At 50.7% G+C, this 27,919-nt stretch overlaps 1 protein-coding gene across 4 annotated transcripts in view; it reads left to right on the forward strand.

Annotated features, from left to right (window-relative positions):
* Positions 1-7,258: 7,258 nt before the first annotated feature.
* PRMT8 (protein arginine methyltransferase 8) overlaps positions 7,259-27,919 on the forward strand; it is an 89,150-nt gene continuing 68,489 nt past the window's right edge. Inside the window, exon 1 of one of the 4 annotated variants that reach the window (XM_044756057.2) lies at positions 7,259-8,112. In XM_044756057.2, coding sequence (XP_044611992.1) covers positions 8,038-8,112 — 75 coding nt within the window. In that variant the 5' untranslated portion in view covers positions 7,259-8,037. Of the gene's footprint in view, positions 8,113-9,993; positions 10,292-27,919 lie in introns of those variants that run through there. The other 3 variants (XM_014841765.3, XM_070494481.1, XM_070494480.1) reach the window with 3 other exon arrangements.

Here is a 27,919-nt window from a genome sequence, read left to right on the forward strand (position 1 = left end):
TTAGCCACAAAGGGAGCTGCTCCTGGTAAGAGGAGGACTCCGCTGCCTTCTCCAGCAACCCAGCTGGCTGCTTTCTGGACCACCATCCACGGCCATCATTGTGTACTGTGGGACAGCACGTTAATTTAAATATGTTTTGAAGCCAAGAATCATTAGACAGGTAGAAATTCGATTTGCAAGTATCTGGATACATAAAATGAGTCAAAGAGAAGCGACTTTTGGGTAATCTGGTCATTTGCATTATTCATGCGTTGACATGGATCATTGAGAGCTGATGGGTTATGCTGACTACAGCCAAGTGACCTGCATTGTCAAGAAATTCATTGGCTCCCTCACTGACCTCTGGCCCCTGGCAAGCGTCGGGAAATCAAGTAATGACTATTCACAGTGGCTGCTGCCTTTGAGGCTGCTAGAGTCCAACAGGACTCTTTAAAGACAATGGAACTCCTTTTGACCTCTGGAAACCCCTCCCTTGGCCCGGAGCTGGAGTGAAGGTTGTAATGCACATTACCTATGGGCCTCCCTTGCAAATCTCTGACCTGGCAGGAGGGTAACTTCCCATTCAGTCTCTGTCACCAGTGGAGGGAGAGTGCTTCTCCCAGGCCTCGTTTTGGCCATCAGAGTGGAAGTTTGGTTTGAGATGCGCGTGACAGCTGTGGTTGGGAGTGATTAGAATCATAATTCACACTGTGCATAAAATGACAAAGCAGAACGGGCATGGAGGGCGCTCATCTCATGCAAAGCCCTTCTTTCAAAGAAGAGGAAACCAGCCCAGAGAGGTCAAGTGACTTTCTCAAGGCTACCCAACTCTTAATGACAGAGCTGGGCCTGGGGCACAGGCCCATGAACCCCGGCGGGGATGCTCTTCCTCACCTCATGCGACGTCTCTATCTCATATGGATGGACGTGGTCTTCGAGGAACAGATGTGGGAAGGAAACTCACTTTCATTGGAGCGCCAGTTCCTAGCAACCATGTTAGACCCTTCCTCCACGTTGGCTCTTTTATTCTCAAGCCCCTCCATTTTTATGCAGATGGTGAGGTCATCTTGCTGACTCTCCTGCTCCCAGGCTTTGCCAAATGTCTCCTCCCTCTCCCGGCTTCCTCCCCTGGCTTCTTTCACACTTTGAAACACTCGAATGGTAGGTTTTAAGTGGTAAGGTTTCCTTGAGTTAGGGAGTAGCGGGTGTGTAACATCTTATGGGCAAGTCTGAACATAGCAAATATTGTTTTAAAAGGGAGCCAAGTAAGATGCTTCTGGGAAGCGGAGAGTGTGGTTTTCCAATTAGAAACGGTACAAGCAGCAATGGCATACTGCTGTCACTCCAGGCTCTCCTCAGCCACAGCCTTCGGAAGTGAGGGGAATTGAGGGTGGCCCCACAGGCCTGAGTATCCTTTGTGGCCCTTCCATTTGAGCGACAGGTAACTGATACCGATGTTTTTTATCTTCATTGTTTTTCAGACCGCAGCACTCTTGGTAACATCAAATTCATGCCCTGCTGCCCAGCAGTCGGAAGTGCTCTGGTTTCCCTCCAGGAAAAACAGCCCACATCCCAGCATCTCTCATGAGCCCTTTTGCAGGCCTCATAAAGCCCTTGGTGTGGAAACACCTTTGAAACAAGGATTGTGTTTTATTTCATGGATCCTCCTCCTCCAGTGCCTACGCCAGGGCTTGGAATGCAGTGGACGGTTTTGCATCTGACGCTGGAGCAGGGAAGCAGACAGAGGTCAGGTTTTGCCTTCCAAGGGTTCAGGCTACAATCTGAGAAATCAAATTTTTGTCAGGATCCTGCAATATATATTAAAATGATACCACTTTTGGGAAACTATCATTGGAAATAAAAGCTCCTGCTCGTAAGGGTATACTGTAAAAGAATATTTATTGCAATATTGCTTAGAGGGACAGGAAAGTTGAAACAACTTGAAAGTCCATCAATAGGGTGCTGGTTTAAAAAAGTATGGTTTAGCCATACAGTGAAACATTATTCAACTTTTAAAAATAAAGACTTAGACTTACATGTAATAATCTGAAAAGAAGTCTTATAATACACTGTTTAATGACAAAAGCAAGTTGCTGAGTAATGTATATAATAAGATTCCACTTCTATACAACATATACCAATGGTGCACACGTACAGGTGTGTTAAATACATACATTTGTGTGAGCGAAAAAATGGACGACACAGAGTAAAATGTTAATATTACCCTAGGGGGTGAAGTTTTAGATTAAAAAAAAAAACTAACAGAGCTGAAAGCTTTTAAAAACCCTCTGGGAAGAGAAGAAAGAGATCAAGGTGGTTAAATGGTCCGGAAAGTAAACAGATGGAATCAAGCACGGCTTTGTTCAGCCACCTCGGCTCATTGTGAACTTTCAGGCAGGGCTGCCCCTGAATCAGCAGAGACCAGGCCTGCACTAGGGCAGATCATAACGTGCAAAGCCCCAAGTGAGCTGCGTACATAATACATTTGGGAGGCCAAGGCTGCACAACTTCTCATCTATGAAAGTTTGGGAGGCACATAAGAACTTTGTGTCTTGATAAAGCATGTGTCCCCAGCCTTGCTTGATTGGAGGCTGCCTTGCTTCCAGTGCAGGCCCTGCCCATATTAACAGATACTTTTGCAAGGCCTACCTGACCGTCAAGTGTTGATTATAGCTGTATTTAACCTATAAGAGCCAATCCGTCTGACCCCTGATAGTACCTGAATCCATAACCAACTCTCCCTGGAAGATGCATCGTCAGGGTAGGGATGTGCTTCTTCATTGTTTAGTCCAGAATGCCTAGCACAGTGCTTGGCTCATGGTAGTTGCTGTATAAGGGCTAATGGAAGAAAGTGTGTATTGAATTATCGCACCAGATAGACTGAATTGATTTCTAGCTGGCTTTGGAGGACTCAGGAGAGATTTTCCAGAAAAGCGTGAACCTTTATGAAAGATTTGAAAAGAAGGAAAGTGGTGGAGTAACTTCCACCAAGAAGAAAAAGCTAATTTCCGTTGTCACAGCATTTTAGCAAGAATGTTTTAGTATCTTTAGGGCTCTGCTACCATATCACCTCTTCCCCCTTCTCCAAAGAAGTTTGGGTTCCACCACAGGCCGTTGAGAAAAGGTTTAGACGTCTTTTGGGTCCTTCTCACCCTGAGAGAAAGATAGGTAACAATAGTCTAGTATTCCACTTTTTGGAGGTATAAAAGAGTAAAGATTAAGACATTAACGCAGAACTACTGAGAAAATGCCTCCTAAATATTGTTAGAATAAACAATCATACCAAACAGGATCATATCCAGCACAAAACCAAAACGAATTGATTTAATCAGACGTTATCAGAACAAGGAAGAAATAGTATTCCGGTTTTAATGGCAAAAAGCCCCACAAAACTGAAATTACTTTGCAGGCACTGGTGGCACTCTTGCAAGTTGTTCTTTGGAATATAGTTTAAGAAATAATGGGCCTTGACTTAGGGAGAATTAGGACTGCAGAGGCTTTTGTGCGGGAGAGGCACCCAGGTGTGGGGCTGCCTGGAGGCTTAGCCAGGTAGCTGACTGCTGCAGCCTTGGCTTGGCTCCCATTTGGCCCAGAAAACACTAAGAACACTGCCGGGTTAGCTGCCACGAGGTGATGATGGATAACGGCTGTGGCCTGATTCTTGAGGAGCCATGGATTCACTGCAGCGTGTCTCAGCCATATGTGAGCCCTGGCCACGTGTGATGTTCCCCTAGGAGGAGGAGGAGAGATGCCAGATGACATGTCTTATGCATCTCCTTTTATTGCAGCAACCACGTCTGAACAAGTCAGAGTCTATGCTTTCAGACAGTATGGTCTGCAGGTTAGAGAAACTGCATCCTGATTCCTGGGCACCGAGTTTCGGGAGGCAGCAAAGTGTTGGTTGACTTCTGAAGCTAAACTATCACACAGAGTCTTCCCCTTCTGGAGGGCTCAGAGATGAAATAGGAGACAATTATAGAGTTGCAGCACGGGGTGGATGGAACCTTGGAGACCTTGCTCAACTTTCTAGAGTTGGCAGCTCTGCTGCAACAGCTATGCCAAGCAACTAGTCTAAATGAACCCTCCAGCAACAGGAAACTCACTTTCTCTGTGGCATCCCATAAAGCTGGATAACTTTTCCTCCCCAAGAGTCTCATTTCAACCTCTGCATGCTAGCTCAACCATCGCCCAAATTCACTCTCTCCAGAACCTCTTGACTCTCGTGAACCTCCATGTTAGAGATAGACCTTTCTATAATGTGGGGTTCTTCTAGTTTTGGGAGGCCCTTCCTATAACTTAAGGACCTTCTTTCTCTGAAGGTCTTTTTTATCTCCTCCATATATCCTTTTCTCCAATTGTCCTCAACCATGACTTCCCATTAGAATCACCCGGGACTTAACCGAATCCTGATGCCTAGCCATCACTCAATCATCCTCTCGGGGGTGGAACCAAAGCGCTGCTATTTTTAAAGCTCCCCAGATGATTCCACTGCGCAGCCAAGGTTGAGAATCACTGTCTTGTTCCAAGACCCTGGGAAATCTCTTGAAGGTCATGCTATGGAATAAGGTTCCAATCCTGACTCCAGCACTCGGGCAGTTCTCTGTGTTTTTGTGTCCCCATGTAACATGTGGGGACAATGACAGTACCTACCTCAAAAAGTTGTTGAAATAACTGAACTAAGTCTAGGAGAGTCTCTGGCATGTAAGTGCTCCAGAAAGTGTAACTCAGAGCCTAAGACAGGCTAGCAAGTGGTAACACAACGTTTGTGCTCTTACCACGAGCTTGGCATTGTTCTAAGCACTTTACACAGACTATTCAATACATTTTCTTGCGCTGAAGATCTAGTGTAAGAAAAATGACATAAGCAAAACGTGTCTTCAGGACCTCTTTACCTGAAGACATTTTGTCCCAAATGACCCATTTAATTCATGCCCTAGTGAACTCCCTGTGCCCCTTGTCATTTTGTATGTCTTCTTGCCTTCCATTCAAATCCCTTCCAAAGCTCTGCTACAAAAGTTCCTTACATTTCAAAGCTTTCGGGCTGACTAAATTAAGAGCTCCTCATTGGTCAGCCCAATATCTTTTAACGGGCTAGGCATATAAGAGAAGCCCAGTGAGTTCTTTGTGGACTGACTAAATTAATTGACCTTGTAAAAGACTAAGCTAAAACCTATTTATGCAAAAGAGATGGAAAAAGACCGAATTCCTGTGAATGGTGGGGATGGTGAGAAAATAGTACTATTAAATGCCTACTATGTGCTAGGCACTTTTCATGTATCGTAAATTTTCACAACCAAGGAGATGGGTGTTCAGGTAACGTGATACTGTGTAACAAATCACCCCAAAACTTAGTCTCTTAAAGTAGCAATTATTTTGCTTGTGAATTTGTAATAAAGTGGGAGCATGACAGGGACAACTTCTCTCTGCTCCAACATAGCTCAGCAGAGGACTTTTAAAACAGCTCATTCATGTCCTCCAGCCCTTATGGAACCATGCTGGTGGCTTGAGCTCCTCACAGCCCCAGGATGGCTCTAATTTTGATGGGCTGGAGTAGAAAACTCTTGCCATGAGAATGCAGCTCTCCATCTCAGCCTCTCTGCTCCCCATTCCGAGGGGATCCGTGTCTGTGCTTGGGGAGAAGCCAAGCCAAGCAAAAGATTTCAACAGAGAACGGAGGAAACACACCCACTGAGGTTCTCATAGCAACATAATCACGCACAGGCAGCAGCCTATTTCGGTGGGAGCTTGTCTCAGCTCCCCTCCTCCCTGGTTAGTCACAGAATGGATGTACTGCACAGGCAGAAGCAGTGTGCAGTGGGGTGGGGGAGAGTGTTGGACTGAAAGGAGGCTGGGGAGCCACTCTCAGATGCTCCCTCAGCTGGCTGAAGGATCATGGACAAATGTCCTCCTTTCTCTGATCTCAGGGTCCTTATTTGTAAAATGAGAGATTGGACCAAAGAGCTCTGAGATCTTTTCCTTTCTGATTTTCTTTGACTGTGCAAGTACAGAGACTGTTTTGGTAGGGGCTCAGATGTTTCAGAATCTTTTGTCTCTGAGAAAGATGCTTAGAGAAAATGGGGTTCAAGAGGGTAACAGGCCTTCAGATTCATCTCATTTATCCCCATACCACTTTCTGCACGTTGGCAGGATGTGAAGGGGAAGGAAAATGGTGTTGGCGAAGACTCAGCTCACTTACCCCCAACACTAATCCAGGTCTGTGGTCTGAGAAGGGAAAAGGTTAAGGTCATTCTTTCATTTAGATTTACTCCTTCCTCAACACACACACACACACACACACACACACACACACTCTCGCCCATTAACGCAAGCCTCTTGCCCATCCTCTTTTCACTCTTCTTACTCTCCTTCCCCCCCTCTCCTCTCCCTCCTCCACTGATTGCAATATATCCTCTCTTTCCCCTAGGACCAGGTGATGGAGGCATTTTTAGATTCTGGCCCATTTCTTCAATGGACTCTGGGGTTAGTTGAGGACATTCAGGCTCACAGTTCTTGACTGTCAAAGGTGATGTTAAAAAACGAACAGGGCATGCATGCAGGACTGAGCTCCCTAGGTAAGTACAGGGATGCAGTGAAGAGAGCCAGGATGCTCTAGGAGCATCTTTTAGGTCCCCTCCTTGACTTGTGGGCTGAAGGCTTGAAAGTGCAGAGCTGTCTTTGAAGGAGGCAGACTGAGTGGCCAGTTGTAATGGGAGAGACAGAGTGGGGTCCCCCCACCCTTGTTCTATCTCCCAGCAGCCTGACAGATGGCCAGTAAGACAGAGATAAAGAAGCTCTCAAAGTGAAGACAGGAATGCATTGTATAAAAATTCACACCCTCTGCTGCCGCCCAAACTCCCTTAAAAAAGGATCGAGAGAATCCTGATGGGTACGTGACATCCTCCCCCTCTCCCATAAAAGGGACTTCAAAATCTGGTGGTGATGGGGGAGGGGTGAGGAGGGAGAAGAGAAATGTGTGGGCAGGGGGCTGCCAGGAAGACTGGGACAGGGGAGCAGGCTGCAAGCTCATCCGTTTGACTTTCTCCCACCTCTTTCCCAAGCCACCTCTGCTTGAACCTTAGCCCCACCCTCTCAGCCTGAGAGAGGCCTGGATAGGGGGAGTGGGAGAAAAGAAGCGAGAATGCTATCGCACTAAGCCCTAGAATTGAAGGAGTTAAGGACCCTCCCTCATCCAGACGCCCACCCATTCACTACCCAAACCCCAAACCGTAATTCGCCAAGGAAGGATCCAGGAATTGGCAGAGGAGCAGGAGAGTTGGGGGTGGGGTGGGGGCGAGGTAACTGTGCCCAATCTTGCCCAGCGCTTGTCCTGTTGTGGGGCGGTGGGGGTGGGGGGCGCCGCACACCCGGGTCTAAGAACCTGCAAGAGCCCAGCTCCCGCGCCTCCCGCGTGGCCCTGCAGCGTCCGCGCAGCCCTTGCCCGCGCGCAAGTTGTCCACGGCGCCCGAGAGTGGAGAGAGTGGAGGCGGCCGAGAGACCCTCGGAGCCTGGGGGAGGGGGCGGGCCCGGGGGTTGCTGGGGGCCCTCGGTCTGCGCCCAGCCGCCGCCTGCTCGGCCGAACCTCCTACCCCGCCCCCACTCACCCGGCTCAGCCCCTAGGAGAGACGCGCAGGAAGCGTGTTGCTTCGCCCAGCCGAACGGCAGAAGTTGAGAGGAGTTGGCGGCTGCCTCCGGCCGGCCGGACTTTGCGAGCAGCCGGGAAGGAGACGCCGCCACCGCCGCCGCGGAGCCTTCGGGGCTGCCTCCCTCCTGCTCAGCCCGCAGCGCGGGTGGAGAGGGGCGGGGAGGGGGTCGAGTGCGCGAGAACTTGAAACTGTGTGAAGGAATCCGAAGCAGATGAGAAGGAAGGAAAATAAAACAAAGTGGAGACTGCAGAAAAGACTCAACCGTGGTCGATTGTATCGGCTGACGCTCCAGCGGAGGGGCTGGGTTGGGTTTTTTTTTTTCCTCCCATTCTCTCTCTTTCTCTCTCTCTTTTAAAGCTACACCGGCTCTCTCTTTCTCTACTATCTCTGTATCACCAAACCCTTGCTGGCTCTTATGGGCATGAAACACTCCTCCCGCTGCCTGCTCCTAAGGAGGAAAATGGCGGAGAACGCAGCCGAGAACACCGAGGTAAGGAAGAGAGGGGGCCGGGGCTCTCGGCGACCCCGGCACCCACTCCGGACCACCGCGCCGCCGCCGTCGCTGCCGCCGCCACCGCCGCCGCCGCTCAGCACCTAGTGCCAAACTTTCCCCAGCTCCATCCCGCTTGCTTCTGCCGGCCGTGTGTGTGTGTGTGTGTGTGTGTGTGTGTTGGGGTGGGGGGAAGACAGTGCATGTCTCAGGTCCCCTCCCTCTTGAAAATGCGAAAGAGTAGCTCTCACCCCATCTCCTTCTCCTGCCACCCGCTGCTCTCTTCTGTTTCCCCCAAGTCCCGAACCCTGGGCAGCCGCGCTCCCTCGCCCTCTCCTCTGGGCTCCGTTAGGGCTCCAGAGTCCCCGCTTTGTGCAGAGCTCGATGGGTGATCCTGGGGCCAGGTCTGCTCCCTGCGGTGTCTTGACCATCTCCGGCCGCTGCCTCGGCTTTACCCTTCAAGCGCGAGTCAGTCCCCTAGCTCTCGGTCCCCGCAGCACCGCGGGAGCTCCCGGCCGCGGGGGCCGAGCCGGTGGTGAGACTTCGGCACCCTCAACAGACCCTCCCGCCCAGATCCGGGTCAGGGAGAGGTCTGCAATCCTCCAATGTTAGAGCCGCCTCGGGGGCGCTAAACTCGCGGAGGGAGCACTAGCCGCGGCCACCTTCAGGACCAGGGACAGCGCCCGCTCCCGCCGCAGCCGGGCCCGCGCGGGCGCTGGGGGCTGCACGCCGCCGGCTGCAGCGAGAAACGGTCTGCAGCCGCCGTCCCGCAAGCAGCCTTTGAGGAGGTCGCTCTAGCTCCGTACATCGCGCTCTTGCCCTCCACCTTCGGCAGCCCAATAGCTGCCCTTTCTCTTCCCTCAAGTTGGCCCTGAGCCGCAAAGAGCCCTGCTGGGTTTTGCGTCCCAACGCTCGAAGCTGTGTTCCCTGGCCTCGCACTGACCCTGCTGTCGTTAAGACCGGACTAGTCTGTAGGCTCTGATCACCTGTGGTCACGAAGGGGATCAGCGTGGGCAGCCCCCTTACCTTCCTGGAGATAGGGTCCGCCGAAGTGGGGGCGGAGTGGGCTATGTGTGTGAAGATCATCCCTTACTCGGTGGCAGGAAAAAGACAGAGAGCGAACTCCGGGCTCTATTAATAGCCGGTGTCTGGTGGGGCTGCCGTACATTTCACATATGGTTACCCATATGCAGCGTGGGGCGGGGATGGAGGTGTGGCGCGGGGATTGTCCCTCTGTCTTGCCGGAATGCAAAAAGGTGCAGAGACCCTTCCTGATCTTCTTGCCTCCGGATCTTAACTGCAGCTAACCCCTACCCCACAGCGTAGGCAGCAAAGCTTTTTAAAATCCCCATTCTCCGAGAGACTAGAAGCAGCATGCATCTGGCAAGTGTCGATTTCAAAACAAACACGATCTGGGGCTTGAAAACAGTGGGACATTCAGTAGCTAATGCCATCTCCTTGAGTTAGGGCAAAGCCAGCATGCGGGCGGTCCCCTTGCCACTTCCTCTTCCCACCCTCCGCCGGAGAGCAGACATTAGGAATGATGTGTAGTGCAAGGCGCTTAGCCTCACAGCAGAGAGCTAGCCTTACCCATCCCTGGGCCCTCTGTCTCTGATCGCCCACCAGCCAAAGAGGTTTCTAAAAATAACTCAGAGCCAAGGCTGCACTTGTGTCAAGTGTTGGACTAGCCGGCACGTAGCAGTCCTTGCAGCCAGGTGGCTGCAGCGCTGGAAACAGGAAACAACCCTCCCCCTCCGCCCCGCCCCCCCAGCCCTCCGCCCCGCGTCAGGTTTCTAAAAAAAAGTTCTCGTTGGTCTCCAGCCACCCCCCGCACCCCTCCCCCGACCCGCCCCCCGAAGCTGTTGTGCGAGGTCTGCGTGCAGACCCCTGCCAGGTTCCGCAGTGTGCAGCAGCGGTGGCTGAGCTCCCCACCTCGGCCGGGGTTAAAGGCGTCCGGAGCAGGCAGAGCGACGCGCGCCAGGCTATTTTTACTTGCTTCCCCCGCGGCTCCGCTCTCCCCCCTCTCAGCAGTTGCACATGCCAGCTCTGCTCAAGGCATCAATGAAAACAGCAGTAGAGGCGGCCGAGCTCCTGCTAGCAAAAAAACCGCGTTGTCGCACGCTTGGCACAAAGGCAGCAGCGGGGAGGGGCTGATCCAGCTGGAGCTCCTTGGAGCTGAGTGAGTCTGGGGGTTTAATCCTTAGCGAGTCCCTTGGAGAAGGGGAGGAACTCAGACTTGGTCAAACGTGCCCAATGGAGGCATCCAGGCAGCATGACAATCACTTGGTTTTTCTCCAGGAACTGGCTGTTTTTAGAATGAGCCAGGACTAGAGGAGTACTTCCAAAAGCGGGGTCTTGTGGGTTTGCCTGCATTTCTGGTGCAGAGAGAGGCAAGGATGCCTCTGTGGGGGGGAGGGGTGTGTGTGTGTGTGGGGGGGGGTGTACGTGGGTGTTGATGATGGTAGTGGTCCTTGTTTTTAATTCAACACATCTTTATCAAATACTAACTGTGCCAGGAATAATTAGGTATCTTCATCCAAAAATGAAGACGACCAAGCCCCTGCTCTCAAGGAACTCACAGTTTGGTGGACAATAGCGCCCGATAATCTGGATAATTCTGTAGCACCTTTTCCTGGCTTTTGTTGGTGTTGTTTGTCAGTGCTTTACCTCATTTCATCCTCCCAATAATCCTGTGATATTAGCACAGGTTAGGACTCATTTTCTATCCTCATTTTATAGGTGGGGACACTGAGGCTGAGAGGTCCAGTGATTCCTAAAAGGTGCCTGTTTGACTAGGGCAGCCTTCGGAACACAGATTGCCCCCACTTCTCCTTCCTTGCCCTTGCCCTACTCTCGCTACTTCTGAAAAGATGCCACATGTGGATGGGAGTAGGTGAGGCATGGGGAGAAGAGGGGCACTCTGCGAGGGAGAGAGGCAGTGTTGGAGGTAGGTAAAGATGACGGGAGAAGGTCTTCTTTCACAAGGTAAAGATAGGGAAAACTATTGCACTCGTTAGGCAGGAAGGAGAAAGTGAAGCGCGAAAGTACTGACGCCGTGGGCAGAGCCTCACTCAACACGTGAGGTTCAGTGCTGGGGCAGTGGGGTCAGGGGACCAGGCCTGGTGGCACCGTGGCCCTGGAAGGCCCTGGGGGCACTCTCCAGCCACTTTGACCTCAGTCCCCTTGTGCGCTAACTTGAGCAGAGACTCCTTAGGGTACAGGGTGAGTGCAGGATACCAGGAGGTGCTGGGACTGCTCTTGCTTGGTGAACATGAAGCAAGGCCAGCTCCGTTTACCCTTTCTCAGCTCCCTCAGACAGCCTTCTTCTCCTCAGCTAAGGGCAGCATCACTCCTGGTCAGCCTTCACTCCTTCTCGCCTGTTCTCACGCGTCGTCAGAGACCTTCTGATGTGGCCTTCTGCAGTGTCTGCAAAGCCTGCAGTCCACCCTGCTTTTCAGCCCACTATCCTCCTCCCCTCTGCCTTGACCAAGGCAGTCGCCTCTCAGCTGTTGGTCCTCTCCTCTAATCCAGCCTCGTTACCACTATTGATGGGAAGGGCTGTCAGAAGCGCAAATGATCAGACATCCCTTTAAAAAGGTACCGTGTTGCCCTATTGCTAAGAGGATACTGGATAGAGACTGATTTGCTAGGCATAGTGTACAAGGCACTTTAATTCTCGCCTCGTGCAATTCTCTGTACAGACCACTGACATCATGCTAAATGCTTTTGTGCATGCTCTTCCCTCTGCCTCTGCTGCTCTTTCCCCCTTCTTCTCTCTGGAAAAAAAAAATCTTCCTGCAAGACCCAACTCAAAGGTCACTTCCTCCGGGTAGCCTTCCCAGACCTGCCGTTTATCCTCCACCCCCCGGGAGAGTGCTGGCTCCTTCTCCTTTTTATGTGTTGCTAAAGCCTCTCACTTTTCCTATCACAAGATAGTTGGCTTTCTGTATGTCTATTTCTCCAGTTAGATAATGAAATTTTTGGCGGTATACTCTGTTCTTAACACTGTGCCTGACGCACAGTAAATAATAAACGGGAATAATAAGTGTTGGCTGAATTGATTCATGTGATATGAGCGAACGCGCTCATGAGCCTCCTGGGTTTTAGTCACTCATGGCTTTCTGAAAACTGGGCTTCCTGTCTCCCTCCCCTCTGCTACTCTTATGTTATTGTGGACCTTTAAAACTCAAAATGAGTCAAGATTCTGGGAGTCCAGATGCTGCAGCAACTCAAAGCATGGGTCCCTTTTGGTTGTGCATGTACTTTCACTACTGGGTCACACTGACTGTTCCTCTGGGTGCTTGTCTGAACAGCAGATAAATGGATTCATCACGATGCCCGGCTCTAAACCCTGGGGGATGATGGACCCTTCTGAGCTGCTGCTGGCTTTACTGAGTCTTGGTGAAAGCCTGATGGATTATTTACAGTGATGCCTCCCTGACTGGGGCCTGAGTTTCTCAAAGCAGAGCCCCCAGAGTGGGAAAACAGTTTTAGCCGAAGAGTCATTTTGGAGACTGTCCTTTGAATGTTGTATTGACTTGTTGGCCCGGGGAGAGGGAATCATTATGGACTGGGAAAAATCCAGCCATAGGCTGTCAGGGTTGGGGCGCCATGAGCCCTGGCCTGTGAGTTATGGGGAGAGCTGCGCCGACTGCTGATATGGTGTATGGTGGTTTTGGCTAATGGGGCCTTCTCCTCAGGAGTTCCTTTCAGCTATAGTGTGTGGTCCTATGCACAACGGTCAGGGAATTGAGGAGGAAGAGGGCAAGAAGAGGCAGGACCCAGGCCCACTTCTCCAATAGTCTGCATCCACATGTCTTTCTGAACAGTGTGGGAGCTAACTAATCGTGTAGGCTCTGGGGCCAAACGATCTGGATTTACTCTGAACTTACTAGATGTGCTGTTCTGTTGAACAAGTTGTTCAACCTCTCTGGGCTTCATAAGGCTGTTGTGATGATTAAATGAATTAATTCATGCACAGAGTTGAGAACATGGTGAGTTCTCGGTAAGCATTTATGATTATAATCCTGCTAGATTTTAAGAGTCTTGCCAAAAAAAGTGCAGACTGGATGGACTCTCCCAATTCCTTGTTTCTCCAGCTGTAATGATCCATAAACCACAGTCCAGATCAATTTTTTCTCCCTCAGCAAATGCTGATTTCAGTCCTTAAGGGAGCTCAGGAGAATTAGGAAGATACCCACTTTTTTTTCTCCCTAGGAAAGTTGGCTTTTCAGAGAGTCCTAAATAGGCTTTTGGCTGTTACAGAGGGTGAAACACAACACTCCCGTCTCCAGTTCAGGAGTGGGTTTCCTTTCCTCCTCTCTGCTAACTGCAACGCGAAGTGATTATCACATACCAGTGTGGAACGTGCAAAAATCTGTAAAGACAGCGCTTACACCTTGGAGTCTCCTGTGCCAGCGGGAAAAAAATGGGCATCACGACAATACAGGAACTGCCAAGGTACCTGGAAGCGGACCGTGTTGTACGAGAAGCAGGCGTTGTTGTTCCGTTGTGAACTGCCTTGGTGAGAGGATGGAGCACACAGGCAGGTAGCGACCTCCCTGAAGTCCCTTTGCCGTGTCTGAGGCTGAGCACGCCTACACAGCCCTGGACACGCCGTCGGATGCCTGGTCGCTGGTTACAAAGCTTGGGAGAAGGTGCTTTCCCCAAACTCCTGTGCGTCTCAGGGGCAGGGTGCTCTTCCTTGAGACTGAGCTTCATGGCTTCTGCTGCTATCCCGGTCACCTTTGCTTGTGTTGTCCTAACAGGAAATGAAAACGGGCTGGTTGTCTTTGCATTTTGGGCTGTGTCAGGGCTGTCTCACCTTGTTTACTAGTTTTGTTCTAAATGATTCCCCCTCTTTCCGTGATGTTCCGCATTAGCCGGCCTGACAAGAATGCCGGGAGAGGAGCGTTTGAGATTTGCTTCTTCACTGTTATCCAGCCCACTGGACATTTCACACGTAAGATGGCTTTTCTACTTCACTTGTTAGAATTCCCTCAAGCATCACAGCTTTCCTCAGATTTGTCATGGGTGACCCAGAAGTAAAGATCTCTTTTTAAAGTGTAATTTTATAAGAGCAAACAGGTTGATGTGCACATTTTAATAAAGTTATAGAATCTTAGAGAGGATGGAAACTCAAATCATTTAAACTGAGAGATGGAAGTACTTGCCCAGTAGCACAGGGCTCAGCGTTGAGACCATGTTTCCTCGCCGGTCAATTCCATTTAGATCTCCTTTAATTTTGTATGTGTGTGTGTGTGTGAGGAAGATTGGCCCTGAGCTAACATCTGTTGCCAATCTTTTCTTTTTGCTGAGGAAGACTGTTGCTGAGCTAACGTCTTTGCCCATCTTCCTCTACTTTATGTGGAACGCTGCCACAGCACGGCTTGATGAGTGGTGCTAGGTCTGTGCCTGGGATCTGAACCTGTGAACCCCACGTCACTGAAGCAGAGCTTGTGAGCTTAACCACTACACCACCAGGCCACCCCCTATACCTCCTTTAAGTGTAGCTTCTGATTTATTGTTTTTATTTTTTGTGCTAATTTTCTAGTATATCCTGATATGTAGTATCTAACGTCAGGGTTTCCCTACATAAGATCTAAGAATTGTGCATAACAAGATCTCTCCTCTTTCATATGATGGTTAAAGTGCTTTGGCGTACATCACCTTGTCTAATGTATGCCATCGTATATTACGTACACACATGTGTACGTTACATAATGTGCGCCATACATACTTACGTGACACCATGAGTTTCACATTATCCCCATTGTACAGATGAAGAAACTGAAGCATGGATAGTTACTACTACTTGCCCAAGATCCCACAAAGAGTAAGTGATGGAGCTGGGACACAAACTCTGGTTTTCCAGCCAGAGACCCCTGCTTTTTCCATTCTACCAGGCTGTGAAGACATCAGAGGGGCCTTGTAGAAACCTAAAATATGAAGACAAAGAAAGGAGAAATTAACAGGAGAAGTGAGGAATGGTGGATTTGAGAGAAACCTGGGAAAAGACACCAGCCCCATCTTTCTTTTCCTGCCTCCACCACCACCCTGCCATCCTCACTTTCACAGTCCTCGATGCTATGCCCTGTGGCTGGCAGGGACCTGGTATAACCTGTGGCCGGGACAATCCTCATTCCACACCACCTACTCATCTAAGCTTTCCCTATGCCTAGAGACCTCGCTGGTGGGCCAGGAAAAGGCTCTCGTCTAACAAAGCACACCTCTTTGGAAGCTAGACCCAAGGCCATCGTATTAAACCTGGACTCTCTTCCACCTTCTTTCTTGGGATGAAATGAACAGCAAAGACTTCAGAACAGAAACTTTGTTTTCTGAAATTTATCTTTGTAGTTTTATTGCCTGTATTTATTTTCTAGGGCTGCTGTAACAAAAGGCCACAAACTGGGTAGCTTAAAATAACAGAAATTTATTCTTTCACAGTTCTGAAGGCTAGGAGGTCTGAAATCTGAGTGTCAGCAGGGTTGGTTCCTTCTGGAGGTTCTCAGGGAGACTTCGTTCCTTGCCCCTTTCCCAGCTTCTAGCGGTGACCAGTCGGCATTCGTTGGCTTGTAGACGCACCGCTGCGATCTCCGCCTCCGTCTTCACACGGCCATCTCCCCTGTGTGTGTGCCTGTATTTCTTCTTATGAGGACCGCAGTCATACTAGATTAAAGCCCAGCCTCATCCAGCCTGACTTCATCTTAACTTGATTATATCTACAAAGGCTATTTCCAAACGAGGTCATATTTGTAGTAACAAGAGTTAGGACTTCAGTGTATCTTTTGGGGGGACTTGATTCAACCCACAATGTCATCCAACACAGTGCCTACACATAGTAGGTATGAGTTGAAAATGACTGATAAATGACTGAGTGGATCAACAAGTAAGCCTCAGAATAGTTGCAAAGTCGGTGGGGGTAGTCTGTCTCCTTCTGGTCTCTGTCCTGCTGCCCACTCAGCTGTCCACCTTGCCTGCTGGCTTCCCAGTGTCTCTGTGAGGCCTTCTTTCCTTGAAAAGTGGCAATAATTATAACAAGAGCTACCATTTTAATGTTGGTATTATGTATTGGGCACAGGGTTAGGTGCATTGTAAGCATTGCCTTATTTAATCTACACAACAGTGTTACAAAGCAACTCTGCTTGTTCCCATTTTGCAGTTGAAGAAATGAGAACTTGCAGTGGTTGATCTTGACCAAGATTATGCAGCCAGTAAGCAGCAGAGGCGGAAGGCTCTGAGTTGGCACGTGCTCTGCTGTTGACTTGGGCCTCTCTCCCCTCTTTCACCCACATCCGCAGGAGCTTGTCCTCACATTTACCTGACACCAGCTCCCTCCCACTGTGAATGCAGGGAGATTTGGGAAGGAGCTGATAAACTTCCACGCCTGGGAAAGGGCGTCTAGCTGATTGAAGACTGACAGCTGTAACAGGCTCCATGTGTTCAACTCCATCATCCTCCCAGGGGATTTGCTTCGTCGTTGCTGGAGGAATTACCTTAGGTAGAATTGTGAGCCCATTACTAGCTTATCTGAAGGGCTATTCTGGAGGGCAGGAGGGATAAGGACTTTCCTGGCATCTTCCAGATAACTAAACCACATGGACCACTGACTTCTCGGCCTGAGGCAGTTTAGTGTGGAAGGTCAGTGCACAGACTCCGGGCCGAGCATGCTTGGGTTCAGATCTCAGCTCTGCTGCTTATCAGCTTGCACAAGTTCTGCCATCCTCTGTGCCTTGGTTTCATCATCTATGATACTGGAAAAGCACTTTATCCCATTGAGTTGTTGTGTGGATTAACAAGTTATTTTGTATAAAGCATATGTCTGGCACAGGGTAAATGCTCAAGAAAGATTAACTATTATTTGTAATCTGGGCTTATCCAGTGGAGGGCCTTTCCTGGTGACATTATGGAGTCAGTGCCAGCAGAGCGGGAGCAGAGCAGCTGAGGGAGGGCCTCTTTGATTCACGTCATTGCAGCATTGAAACATGGATTCAATCATTCTCGGCTCAGCCGGTCAGAGCCACGAAGACTGCTGAAGGCAGAGCCCGCCGCCTGCCCGGGGCCCTCGTCCCCACATGAAGTGCCCCAGTTACGGGAGGGATGGTTCCTCTGGGACCCACAGGTTGGCCTATCCCACTCTGAGCTCACACTCAGCTCTGGGATCTAGAACTCAGGTGTTTGACCTGATTCAAAGAATGGAACCGAAACCTCCCTGAGACCCTACAGATGTGAGAGAAACGGGGGACTGGAGCGCATCAACTGTGCGGGTCTGCAGACCCCTGAGGGCAGGCCAGCCGCTCAGCCTTCCCTGAGCCCCGCGAGCCTGCTGCTACAATGGCACGATTCCTGTGCACCGATTCCTGGGTCCACTGGTGGCTTTTCCCCATGTTTGTACTGAAAGAAACTGAGACATGGGGAAGGGGTGAGGGAGGGACAGAGATATTGCCCAGGCTCACGTGGCAAAATAGGCATTTAATTACCAAATTAACCTCCCTGCCCTCTTGGCCGTAAATCCAGTAGAACATATTCACCGTGTGAGGCCTGACCCTGGGATGGAACAGCCAGGACCGAACTGGGCTCATGCCACTATAACGGGAACGGCATTAGCAAATTCATCCATTAGGGCCCCATCTGCAGCTCTATTGTGAAAGATAATCTCGTGTTAGCTGAAGTAAGTAAAGTGGTGGCCTTTCAAGGCCAGGCCTGCTGGAAAACGAAAGCCTGCAATTCCCAGGGTGGCGTTAAATTCAAGGACTTCGTCTCTCCCTGACAAGCAGTTCCCTGGGGAGGCCCGGTCAGCGAACCCTGCAGGACGACTACAGCCCATCACAAGTGTGCACAGAGCCTCATTCAGGAATGTTCTCTATGAACGTGTGTTCGTTCAGCTCCTGCTTTCAGGTGCATAGCAGGAACTTGATGAATATTCATGGAAGGAGCAAAGGAAATAAGCCCGTGTATGACACATAAGCCGTGCCAACTTTGTTGGAGTCTCTCTCTGCTCCCCTTTCTCCAGAATTAGAGCTGGTGCCCAGGGGTGGAGGGAGAGCTTTGGAGTCAGATCTGGGTTTGAGGTTCGTTTTCATCCCTGTGGGATTATTAAACCCATTTTATAAGGTAGCCGTGACCATGGGGTAAGACATAAAAAGAAGCTCCACAAATTTTTTTTTTTGTCCTCCTGTTCCAACTTTAAGTTTATTTGCCCAGGTTTTGTTTTGTTTTTAGAGGGAAATTTACAGTTCAAAGTGGGAACAGTCACTTGGAACGTTTGGTGCGAGGGCGTGCGTGTGTTGGCGTGTGGGGACAAGTCCGCACGTCTGAGCCCGTAGGTCCGTCACGCGGGAGCACGTGCTCAGACACTGACGTACTCATCCTCTGCAGTTTGCAATTCATAACAGGGGATACGTAAGGTACACATTCACCTGCCAGCCTGCAGCTTTCGAGCTGGGCGCAAGGTCTGAGGCCTCAACACGGGCGGTGTGTGTGGGTGGGATTCGTGCTGGGGTGAGGCCAATGTGGGAATGTGGAGGGAGGCTCTGGCGGTGGCAGATCTGAGTTCAGAGTCCGGAAGGTTGTGCAGCGCCGACTTTGCAGCTGACGCGCGGCGCTTACAGATGCTGAGGCTTTCCTCAGGGCTGGCTTCCACGCCGTCCTCTGCTCTTTCTCCACATCCTCTCTCCAGGCCGTCTCCTTCCCTCTCTCTCGGCTTTATTACTAGTTTATATCCTGATGGTTCTCAGACTGCAAGCTGAGGCCCAGACCTCTCCTCTGAGCGTGAACTTGAATACCGCACTGTCCCAGGACAGCTCCACGCCGATGTCTCACAGGCACTCAGACTCAGGGGCCCCCTGGAACATCATCTCTTCCCGTCAGTCTGCCTTCTCCTGCGAGCCTCATCCGACTTAGTGTGAAGTCACCGAAGCCACAGGCCCGGACTCCCCTCTCTCCTCTCTTCACAGTGAGGCCTGGTGCTTCTCCATCTCACAGGTCTGTCCTCTTTGTGCTGAATTTGCCCTCCTCTTTCTGGCCCCACTTTTGTCGTCCTGGTCCCCGGGCCCCCATATCTCACACGGATCTATGCGGTCACCCCTGGATGCTCTCCACACAGCCTCTGTCTCCTTGCTTTGATCTGGCTTTTCCATCATCGTTAGGAGAAAGATGTCCCATCCTTACCATGGCTTATAAGGCCTCCTCGATCATGCCCCTGAGCCCTTTTCCACCCTCATTTCTTATAAGTCCTGCCCTTCTGCTCTAGCCATACTCAACTGCTTCCCTCCTCTCCTCACTGGGGTACCTTCTACTCTTCCTTCAGGTCTCAACTTAGATGTCACCTCTTCCAGGAAGGCTTCCCTCATACCACCCCAATATCTAAGTCTGGCTCAGTTCTCCCTCCTGTGTGATCCTGTCGTACCTGTGCATCCCCTGTCGTGGCACCTCTCACGCTGTCCTTTAGTGGCTGATTTCCATGTCTGTGAGTCCACCATAAGTCCGTGGGAGCAGGGCTCTGTCTGTGCTGCTCACCGTGAAGTCCCAGCATCTACCACAGTGCCAGCTACCTATTAGAGGTTTAAAACCTTTTGCTCAATGAATGGTCATTGCCACATGTACCTTTCCTGTACGGAAAATGTTCTATGGACACTAGTGTTTAAAGAGGTACCTAACGCTCCCCTCCCGCTGCTGGTTGAGACTGTGTCAGTCACGCAGGATCCCACTGCAGGAGGAGGTCTCTGAGGTCCTAGCCGCACCCCCAACTCAGACCAGGCTGTCGTCAAGCTGTCCCAGTTAGATACTCATTGCTGAGGGAAAAAGCCAGAGCTGCAGAGAGAAGCTTCACCATCAGTGCAAACTGGGTAAGAGGAGATTTTCCAGTAAACGAGGGTACAAGTTTGATACCCTTTGAACAGGCACCGCGTAAGTCTCAGAAAGGCCCAGTTGTCATGGCTGTGCCTGGGGTGGTGGAAATTCCCAGCCCTCGGGCTATGGCAAGGGGCGGCAGAGAGACCACGCGGCCCCCTGAGAACCTCACGTGGGGAGGGGAGTTTTGGGGTTTGGATGGGCCAACATACTTTTCTCACTAGGCCTGCTGCACCGTCGTTGGCTGATCTGAGAAGGAGGCAGAGTGGGCGATGTCCCTAGACAAGGGATCTGAACTGCCCTGAGGCTCTGGCTCCTGACCACGGCACTCAGGCTGTAGGCTCCGGCTCTGGGGCGGCTGCTCCGCAGAGTGGGCGCGACTCCTGCCCCAGCTTGGCCCCGGCCTCTTTTATTCACGCTTGTCTTGGTCCGGCACTGCCATTCACTCTTCTGTTTATAAGGTTAAAAATAAGATGCTGCTTATTCCAGGATGTGAAGAAAACCAAACGGGCAGCTTGGGCTGCTAGCACTGCAGGCCCATAGGACTTTGTCCACAAGGCCGGATCTGGTGGCTTTTCTCGGAGGTTTCACTGAAGCTCTGCCAAGCCTGTGCCCACCTCTCTTTCTTCTTCTAGCTCTGTTTCAGGGTTAGAGCTCAGAGTCTGAGGGCCGGTTATGTCCATCCTCTCCCGGAGTGTACGCCACACGACCTAGTCAAGACCTCGGGCTCCATCCTGAGGCCCAGGGAGGGACCGCCTCAACTTGCCTTGATTATTCACCCCAGCTCCTCAGGCCCTTGGCTGATGCCAGGTAACGTAGAAAGAGTAGGGAAAGAGGCAGAGCCCTTGGTCCTGACTCTACTGCCACCTGCCTCCATGACTTTCAGTACGCGTATAAAAAATGGATGAGCTGATCCTAATCTATTCCACTTGATAGGGGTGCCCCTTAAGTAAATGGGGACAATAGGCATAAGGACCCTGGAAAAGGGGGGAGGTATCGTGCAAATCTTCAACCGTGTTGTGATTCACTTGCTCTCTCCAGGGCCTCCCAGCGCAACTCAATGCCTGTTTCCCTCACTGAGTTGTCAGTGGAGTTGGAGACGAGCTCAGCGCCATCCTCCACATGGCTTCCCCTTCCAGACGTGCCCACGTGTGCTAAATTCGTGCTGTTCAAAATGGGAGATGTTTTCCCTCTAGGTGGCAAATGGCACAGAAATTGGAGGTTGGGGAAAAAGCAAGAAGGTGCTGCCAGTCTTGGTGGGGAGCTGACCTCTGCTGGGGTCGTGACTGAACAAAGGATGTAAGGGGAGGCAGCTTGCAGGCAAGTGTTTACCTGGGGAAGAACAAACCTTCCTCCAGAAACCTCTGCCTTCGTTTCTGCTCTCTGCCTGCTGCTTGGTCTCCTCCTTTCTCTCTTACATTCCAGGCACGGGCTTCTGTGCTCCTAAGAGTAATGGCTCTTTATTTTTTAGGCAGGAGAGACTGTGGAGAGCTTACTATTCAGGTGGCAGGGGGGCGCAGCCCCAGCTTCTTGGCTCCGGGCTCGGTGGGCCAGGATGTTGGAGAGAATCCGATCTCTGGCAGTCCCTTCTTTAATACCTACTCGACCAGGCAACTGATGCATAGCTTTACTCAGGTGTTGTGGGTTTGGCCTGCTCTGAATGTGTACAGGGGTAGGGAAAAAGAAAGGGAAGATTTCAGTTTCAAATCTGTTAAAGCCATACTTCTTTGTCTTCTCCAGTGTGCAGTGCTGGACCATTATTTCTAAAGTGCCGGGACCTGGCTTATCTCCCAGGATACAGGTCCAAGCCAGGATGTTGAACTCTTTTGGGTACCGTGGCTGCTGCCAGAAGCTGAGCGCTACACTGGAGGCCTGGGGGAGGGGTAATTCTATGGCTATCCCTGCAATTACACTTCTCTGTCATGCTCTTGCCACCAGCCTTGGAGATCCCTTGTTACCCACTGTAAGGGACTCTCATCTCAACTGACCAGTCAATGGCATTAGACACTGTTGGTTGTTGCATTTTTCTTGCTACCCCCTCCTCTTCTGGGTTCCTGAGCCCTGCTTTCTCCTGCCTCTCCCACATCTCTAACTGTTATCTCTCAAGCTCTCATATGGATCATTCTTCCTGCCATCTCTTAATGATGCTGTCTCCAGCTTACTGTCCCTGGATGATCTCATCCTCTTCCATATCTTGTGACATCCAGACCTGCACTTCTGCCTGGATTGCTCTTTCTCGGTGCTCTTCAGAATTCCAAATTCAACACAACCCAAAAGAGCTCCCATCTTACCTCCAAACTTGCTCATCTGCTCCTCTCCTTGTATGCCATCTCCATGAAGGGTACTGCCATTCTCTCCTTCTCTCCAGCCAGAAATCAGGAGTCATATGAGAGGCCTCCCTTACTCTCACCTCCCTACCCCAATCTCAGGTAATTGATAACAAATCCTGCTAATTCTACTTTCTTAACATCACTTACTTCCATCTCCTTCTCTCCTCTGCCTTAGATCAGACCCTCATTATCTCTTGTCTGGGCCACCGTAACTGGCTGCCCAGCTTCTGCTTTTGCTTCTTGCCGGTCCAGTCTACACTGCAGCACAATGCCTGACTACACGAGGACTCGGTGGATGCTGGTTGAGTGAATGAATGAACGGTTATGGGTGGAGACTGCTTGCTCGGAGGAGCAGGGCCGGGTGGCAGTTCTGCAGCTGTTTGGCCTCTTGAGTTAACCGCAGGGATCACCGTCTGCCGTCTCATTTGGCCTTCGTGGAGATGATTGGGTATGAAATCATTTTAGGATGAAGTTGATGGGATTCAGGAGACCTGGGTGACAGTTCAGGCCCTGCAATGTACTTACTATGGGACAGTCTTTTCTGAGGCTGTCTTTGATCCTGAGAGCACTGCAAAGCCAAGAATCCAGGAGTCTGAGGTTCTCAGTTGCTCTGCACTTACCATGCGGCATTATCATCAGGGAGGAAAAAGAACAAAGTTTATGGCAGAGAGGAAACCTGGAGAAGTGGCTGAATCCACAGGAGGTGTCCTGGTAGTTCCTTATGTGAAGGATTTTTCAGTCCCCCCGGCGTCACCCAGTTGTCTCAGAAAGTTCTAACGTGGGCCTCCACGCCTTCCTCCTTCCTCTGCGTCGTTACAAAATGGTCTCTGCCTTGGAGATTCTAGAAGCCTCTTTGCAGAGCTCTGACTCCTAACCCAAATATAGTGGGTGCCTGTCGAACAGATAACTCCATTTAAGCTTCCCCCGTGTCCTGGCTTGAGCAGGCATTTTATATTCGGCTGGAATAGCTGGCTGGGTCGCCCCAGCGAGTCCCTTAGACTCTTCGGCCTGGTTAATAACATCTCACCTGAAGCCAGCGGACAGGACCACCTGACTCGTTGAGGTCCCTTTCAGGTTTTCAGCTATTAATTCGACTCTTCCCATTGCAGTTTTTAGTGAATATAATCGTACTCTGGGATGGTGTACACACCGTCTTCTCTTTCCATGGTAAACTTCCTGTCACGTCGTCTATGCTTCATTGTACCTGGATCTTTTTGGAAAGCTGGCTATTTGCCTCTTCCGTGTCATTTCCCCATCAGTGTGAGGGAAGTGCAAAGCATCAGTGGCTTTCAGGGGTTCTGCTGATGAGAGCCAGTACATGAATAAAGAGAGCATCAACAGTTACCAGCCCTGGAAAAATGTTTAATAGCAATGATTTTAATTCAGTTCATTACCTCAGCAGATCCACTTCACTCCCTACGGTGTATTACTTTGCAGGACTTCATCCTGTCTGATTTTGGCTAATGGATAAGCACAATTGTATCAAGTATTGCTCTAGTGATTTCCTCCAAGGAACCTAGGGTGATTTAGCACCTCTTGGAATCCTTTTCCAGGCCCCAAATCCTGGAGCATGAGGAGGAGCCAGGTAGAGGAAGCGGGCAGGAGTGATCATGACTGTCTCCTGGAGAAGGAAGCTCTGAGGAGAGGTGCTTTGTCAAGGTCAGAGAGTCAGAGCTCCAAGCCCTGACCTGTGTGTCAGGTTGCTGTGTTAACCTTCCAGTCTCTGCTGAATTAATTCTGTCTTTTCTGCTCCCTGCAAGGTAGTCTCTTGTCCCCTGCAGAAAGCCAAAGAATTCAGTTTCCTCCAAGGTTGGTGCCTGGCGAGTTCAATGCCAGAGCCCTGGCTGGGCCTGGAACAAGGAAGCAGGATGTGGTGTGGAGAGGAGCTGCTCACACAACCCTTGGAGCCTTTCTGAATCCATCAGTTCTTTCACTGGAGCTCACCAGCATAGGTTGGATTAGGGGTCACCCTGCCTCTCCAGGTGGGGATATAGATCAAGTGATGTCTGGAGGTCCTTTTCTAAGTGTGCTGGTATCTTATATGTGTCCCTCCAATTTGCTCTCCATCCTTCTCCACCCTGTGCTGTGGCCTGGAAAGCTGAACAATATGGACTTTCACAACAGGCTCCTTTCCCCAGCTCCTCCCACCAGAGGGTTGAGTCCCACCAGAGGGAAGCATCAACCGGCACACCAGTAAGAGGTCAGAGAAAGGAGGAGAGTGAGGCCAGAGTGGTTATTCCTCCAGCTTCTTCTCTTTAGGGTCACTGTCAACTTGTTCCCTGAACTGAAGCTTCCATGTACCCCTCTTCACACAGCCCTCACCATCTCTGGGCTCCAGTAACTTCTCTTGCCCCATTATACCTAGAGGTCATTGTGGCGCTCCTCTGTCACCAGTCCTGGGGTAACAGGAACTGGAGCTTCCACTAAGCTACTTTTACAAGCAGAGATGCTCAGTGGTATTCATAGAGCACTTACTCCGCTCTAAGCACCTTTCAAAGCTCTTTACATGGATTATCTAATTTAATTCTTAAATAATCCTCTGAGTGGATACTAATAATATCCCCAATTTATAAATGAGGCAACTGAGACACAGAAAAGTTCAGTAAATTTCCCAGGGTCACATAGCTAGTAAGTCGTGGAGCCTGGTTCCAAACATGATCAGTTGTATTCCAGAACCCAAACTCCCAGTGTGGCCCCTGCACCAGCCACATCAGCCTCACCTGGGAACTTGGTAAGTGCAAACTATCAGCCCCACCCGAGACCTACTCAATCAGAGTCTCTGGGGGTAGGCCTTGAAATCTGCTTTCCAGGTGATTCTGATGCCCACGCAAGTTTGAGAACCACTGCTTACACTGAACCTCCACACATCCCACAATTATCTAAGCACTTGTCACTGTCCTTGAGCGCAATTCACTCTCTATGCCCCCACCGAGCCTTGCGTGGCTGAAGCAGCATGGCTGACTCCATTCTCTAGTCTGCTTTGGGAAATAGGCTTCCTTAAGCACTGGTGCATTGCCCTTGTCTCTGGCAGTTTCTATTTTCTGTTTTTTGGTGGTTCTGGTCAGCCAGAAGCCCAGGTTCTCCTCATGGTTGGTTTCTTAGGGCTGTGTACCTATTTGCTCTGGCTCATCTTTCACTGATTTTCTTTGCCTAGGCCTCAGCTCCTCAGTTGTGAATATAATGGGGATAAATAATGGGAGGACGTGGACCAAACCTGCCCACAGATATATTTCATTTGGCTTCACAGAGCCCAACATTTAAAAATCAAGACACTTGTGATCAGAAGATAACAGCATGGGACGCTGGCCGTCTCTTGAGGAGGTGCTCATTTCTCCCTGCCGTAGTCCACCTGCTTACCCATGGTGGGTGTCATCTCCTACGCCTGCTCACTCCACTAGTTCATGTCATCTGCTTGGTCCCCTTAGATAAGCCTGTTTGATCCATAGGATCGAATCCAGTCCCTTCTCTTTCTGCAGATGGGAATCCAAGGCCAGAGAGGGTTAAGGTTGACTCAAGGACACGCAGTGGGGTAGGAGGAAAGCTGGGGCTAGAAAAAGGAGCTCCTGGGTCCAAACATGGGCCTTCTTTCGTCATGCGGTCCTTGCTTTGAGGCTGAGGGTGGCCGTGTACTCCTGAGCCTTCACAAACTGCCGACTTAGAAACTTTCGTCTTCAAGGTCTTTTCCCAAGTCTAGGTAAAGGAAGGCCCTCACCAGTTGATGGAGGTGGGTTCCAGGGTGGGTGATTCATGAGAGGAACAAATATTTGTGTCCAATTGCAAAAATGGTGAGATACTTAAGAGAGAGTTCCGAGTGCTACACCGTGGGGCCTCCCAGGGCTGACTTTGACTGGGAAACATTTGGGGCAGAGTCCATCATTATCCATCACATGCACCTCAGGATCTTGACCTTGGAGCAGCACTGCCTCTCATGAATCTGTTTTAAAATATGGGAGGCAGCTTTCTGGAGGCTTGACTCCATGTTCCTTCAGTTTCTAACTCTATGACCTTGAACCAGTTACTTATTTTCTCTGAGCCTCGTAGTGAAGATGCCCTTGGCATAGGGCCTGGTCAACAAATGGCAGCTGTTGGGTCACTTGTGGTGGTGAGTGCCCATTAGGATTGCAACGTGCTCGCCTGTTTTGGATGAATTCAGAAAAGCAGAGCTGCTGCGCATGTAAAGTTAGGCCCAAAGGAAGTGAGATGACCTCTGGGCTCTAGTCATCTGGGAAGACGTTTGGGGAATGGAAGGGAAAATTGAACTCTAAAGAGACATTCTGAGTGCTTAGCTATCCTGCACAGAGTCACCTACAGAAGCGTGGAAGTCCCGAGTTCTGTCGTTTGCTGACATCAGGGACCTGGGGGGAAGCCACTTAAACTCTTTGTGTCTCAGTCTCCTCTGTAAGGCTGTTTGTCCATCCATTGTTCTACCCGTTCAATCAGTCGTCCTTTCGACAAGCATTTACTGAGGAGGCACTACGTGCCAGCCCCACGCCACGCGTTCTGATAAGCCCTGGGGATGCAAACCAGAGTCAGAAACCATCCTTGCCTTTGAGGAGCCTGTGCTTTGGGAGGGGAGCCAGCCTGGATACCAGCAGCTGAGGGGGTGTTGTGAAGACGATAGGTGGGTGCCAAGGGAGCACCTATAGAAGGGAGCTACTGGGGAGAAAAAGGCGACTCATAATTTAAAATAAGGCTTCACCGTTCACTGAGAACTGCAGTGCAGGAAGCAGAGGGGCAGAGGCCTGCCCCTGAAGGCCGTGTGCTTCAGCTCCCTCTGTGCCCGGACACTTCTCAGCACAGCAAAACCACGCTCTTTCTTCTATACGGAGCTGAAGCTAAACTCCCCTCTGAGGCTGCCTTGTGGTTGCACAGGAGAGAGGATGTCATGACACTCGGCTGAGGAAGGGACTGTCACACTCATGGAAGGGGAAACCCCATAATAACTAGTAAGCCATCTTGTGACCCTCTAACTAGCCACCTGCAAAGGCTGTCCTTAGAAAGGAGCCTGGCAAAGCACTGAGGACTTGACATTCTGTTCAGATTTATCGCTAACAGCGGATTGCCTGTTCTGCGACTGATTTCTCCAGGAGGGCATCTAACCCTGTGGGGGAAGGTGATCAAAGCAGACTGGCTAAGGGCATGACAGCAGAGCCTCCTGGGCCACTGACTGGAGTTGTCCAGGTGTGGGTTTGGGCAGGTGGCTGGCAGTGGGTAGCGAGGAGATGGCCATCTAAGCAGAAGAGCAGCAGGTCCCAAGGCCAGGAGGCAAGGCACAGTGCCTTAAGGGGACATAGAAAAGGGCAGCCCGACTGCAGCAGCCTTTCAGGAGGGGACCTGAGGAGTAGCCGGGGTCAGATCATGGCAGAGAGCGGAGGACTGATGAGCCCTGCTGACGAGTTTGGACTTTGTCTGCAGGGCTCTGCTAGCTCCAGCTTGTACTTGGGCCTCACGGAGAAAGCTATCATAGCTTTCCTGGGCTCTGGGGGGCCCGGCCTTCGGAGGGAAAGCGGGGTAGAGGGGCCTTTCATGCAGGGGAGCGTCTTAGAGCCAGCGCAGAGTGGAGCCGAGTCCAGAAAGGTCCCTCGTCACCACGTGCCCTCGGGGCTCTGTGGGATGGAGCTGCCTGG

The sequence above is a fragment of the Equus asinus genome, chromosome 22 (assembly GCF_041296235.1).
Source record: "Equus asinus isolate D_3611 breed Donkey chromosome 22, EquAss-T2T_v2, whole genome shotgun sequence".
NCBI classification, from domain to species: domain Eukaryota; kingdom Metazoa; phylum Chordata; class Mammalia; order Perissodactyla; family Equidae; genus Equus; species Equus asinus.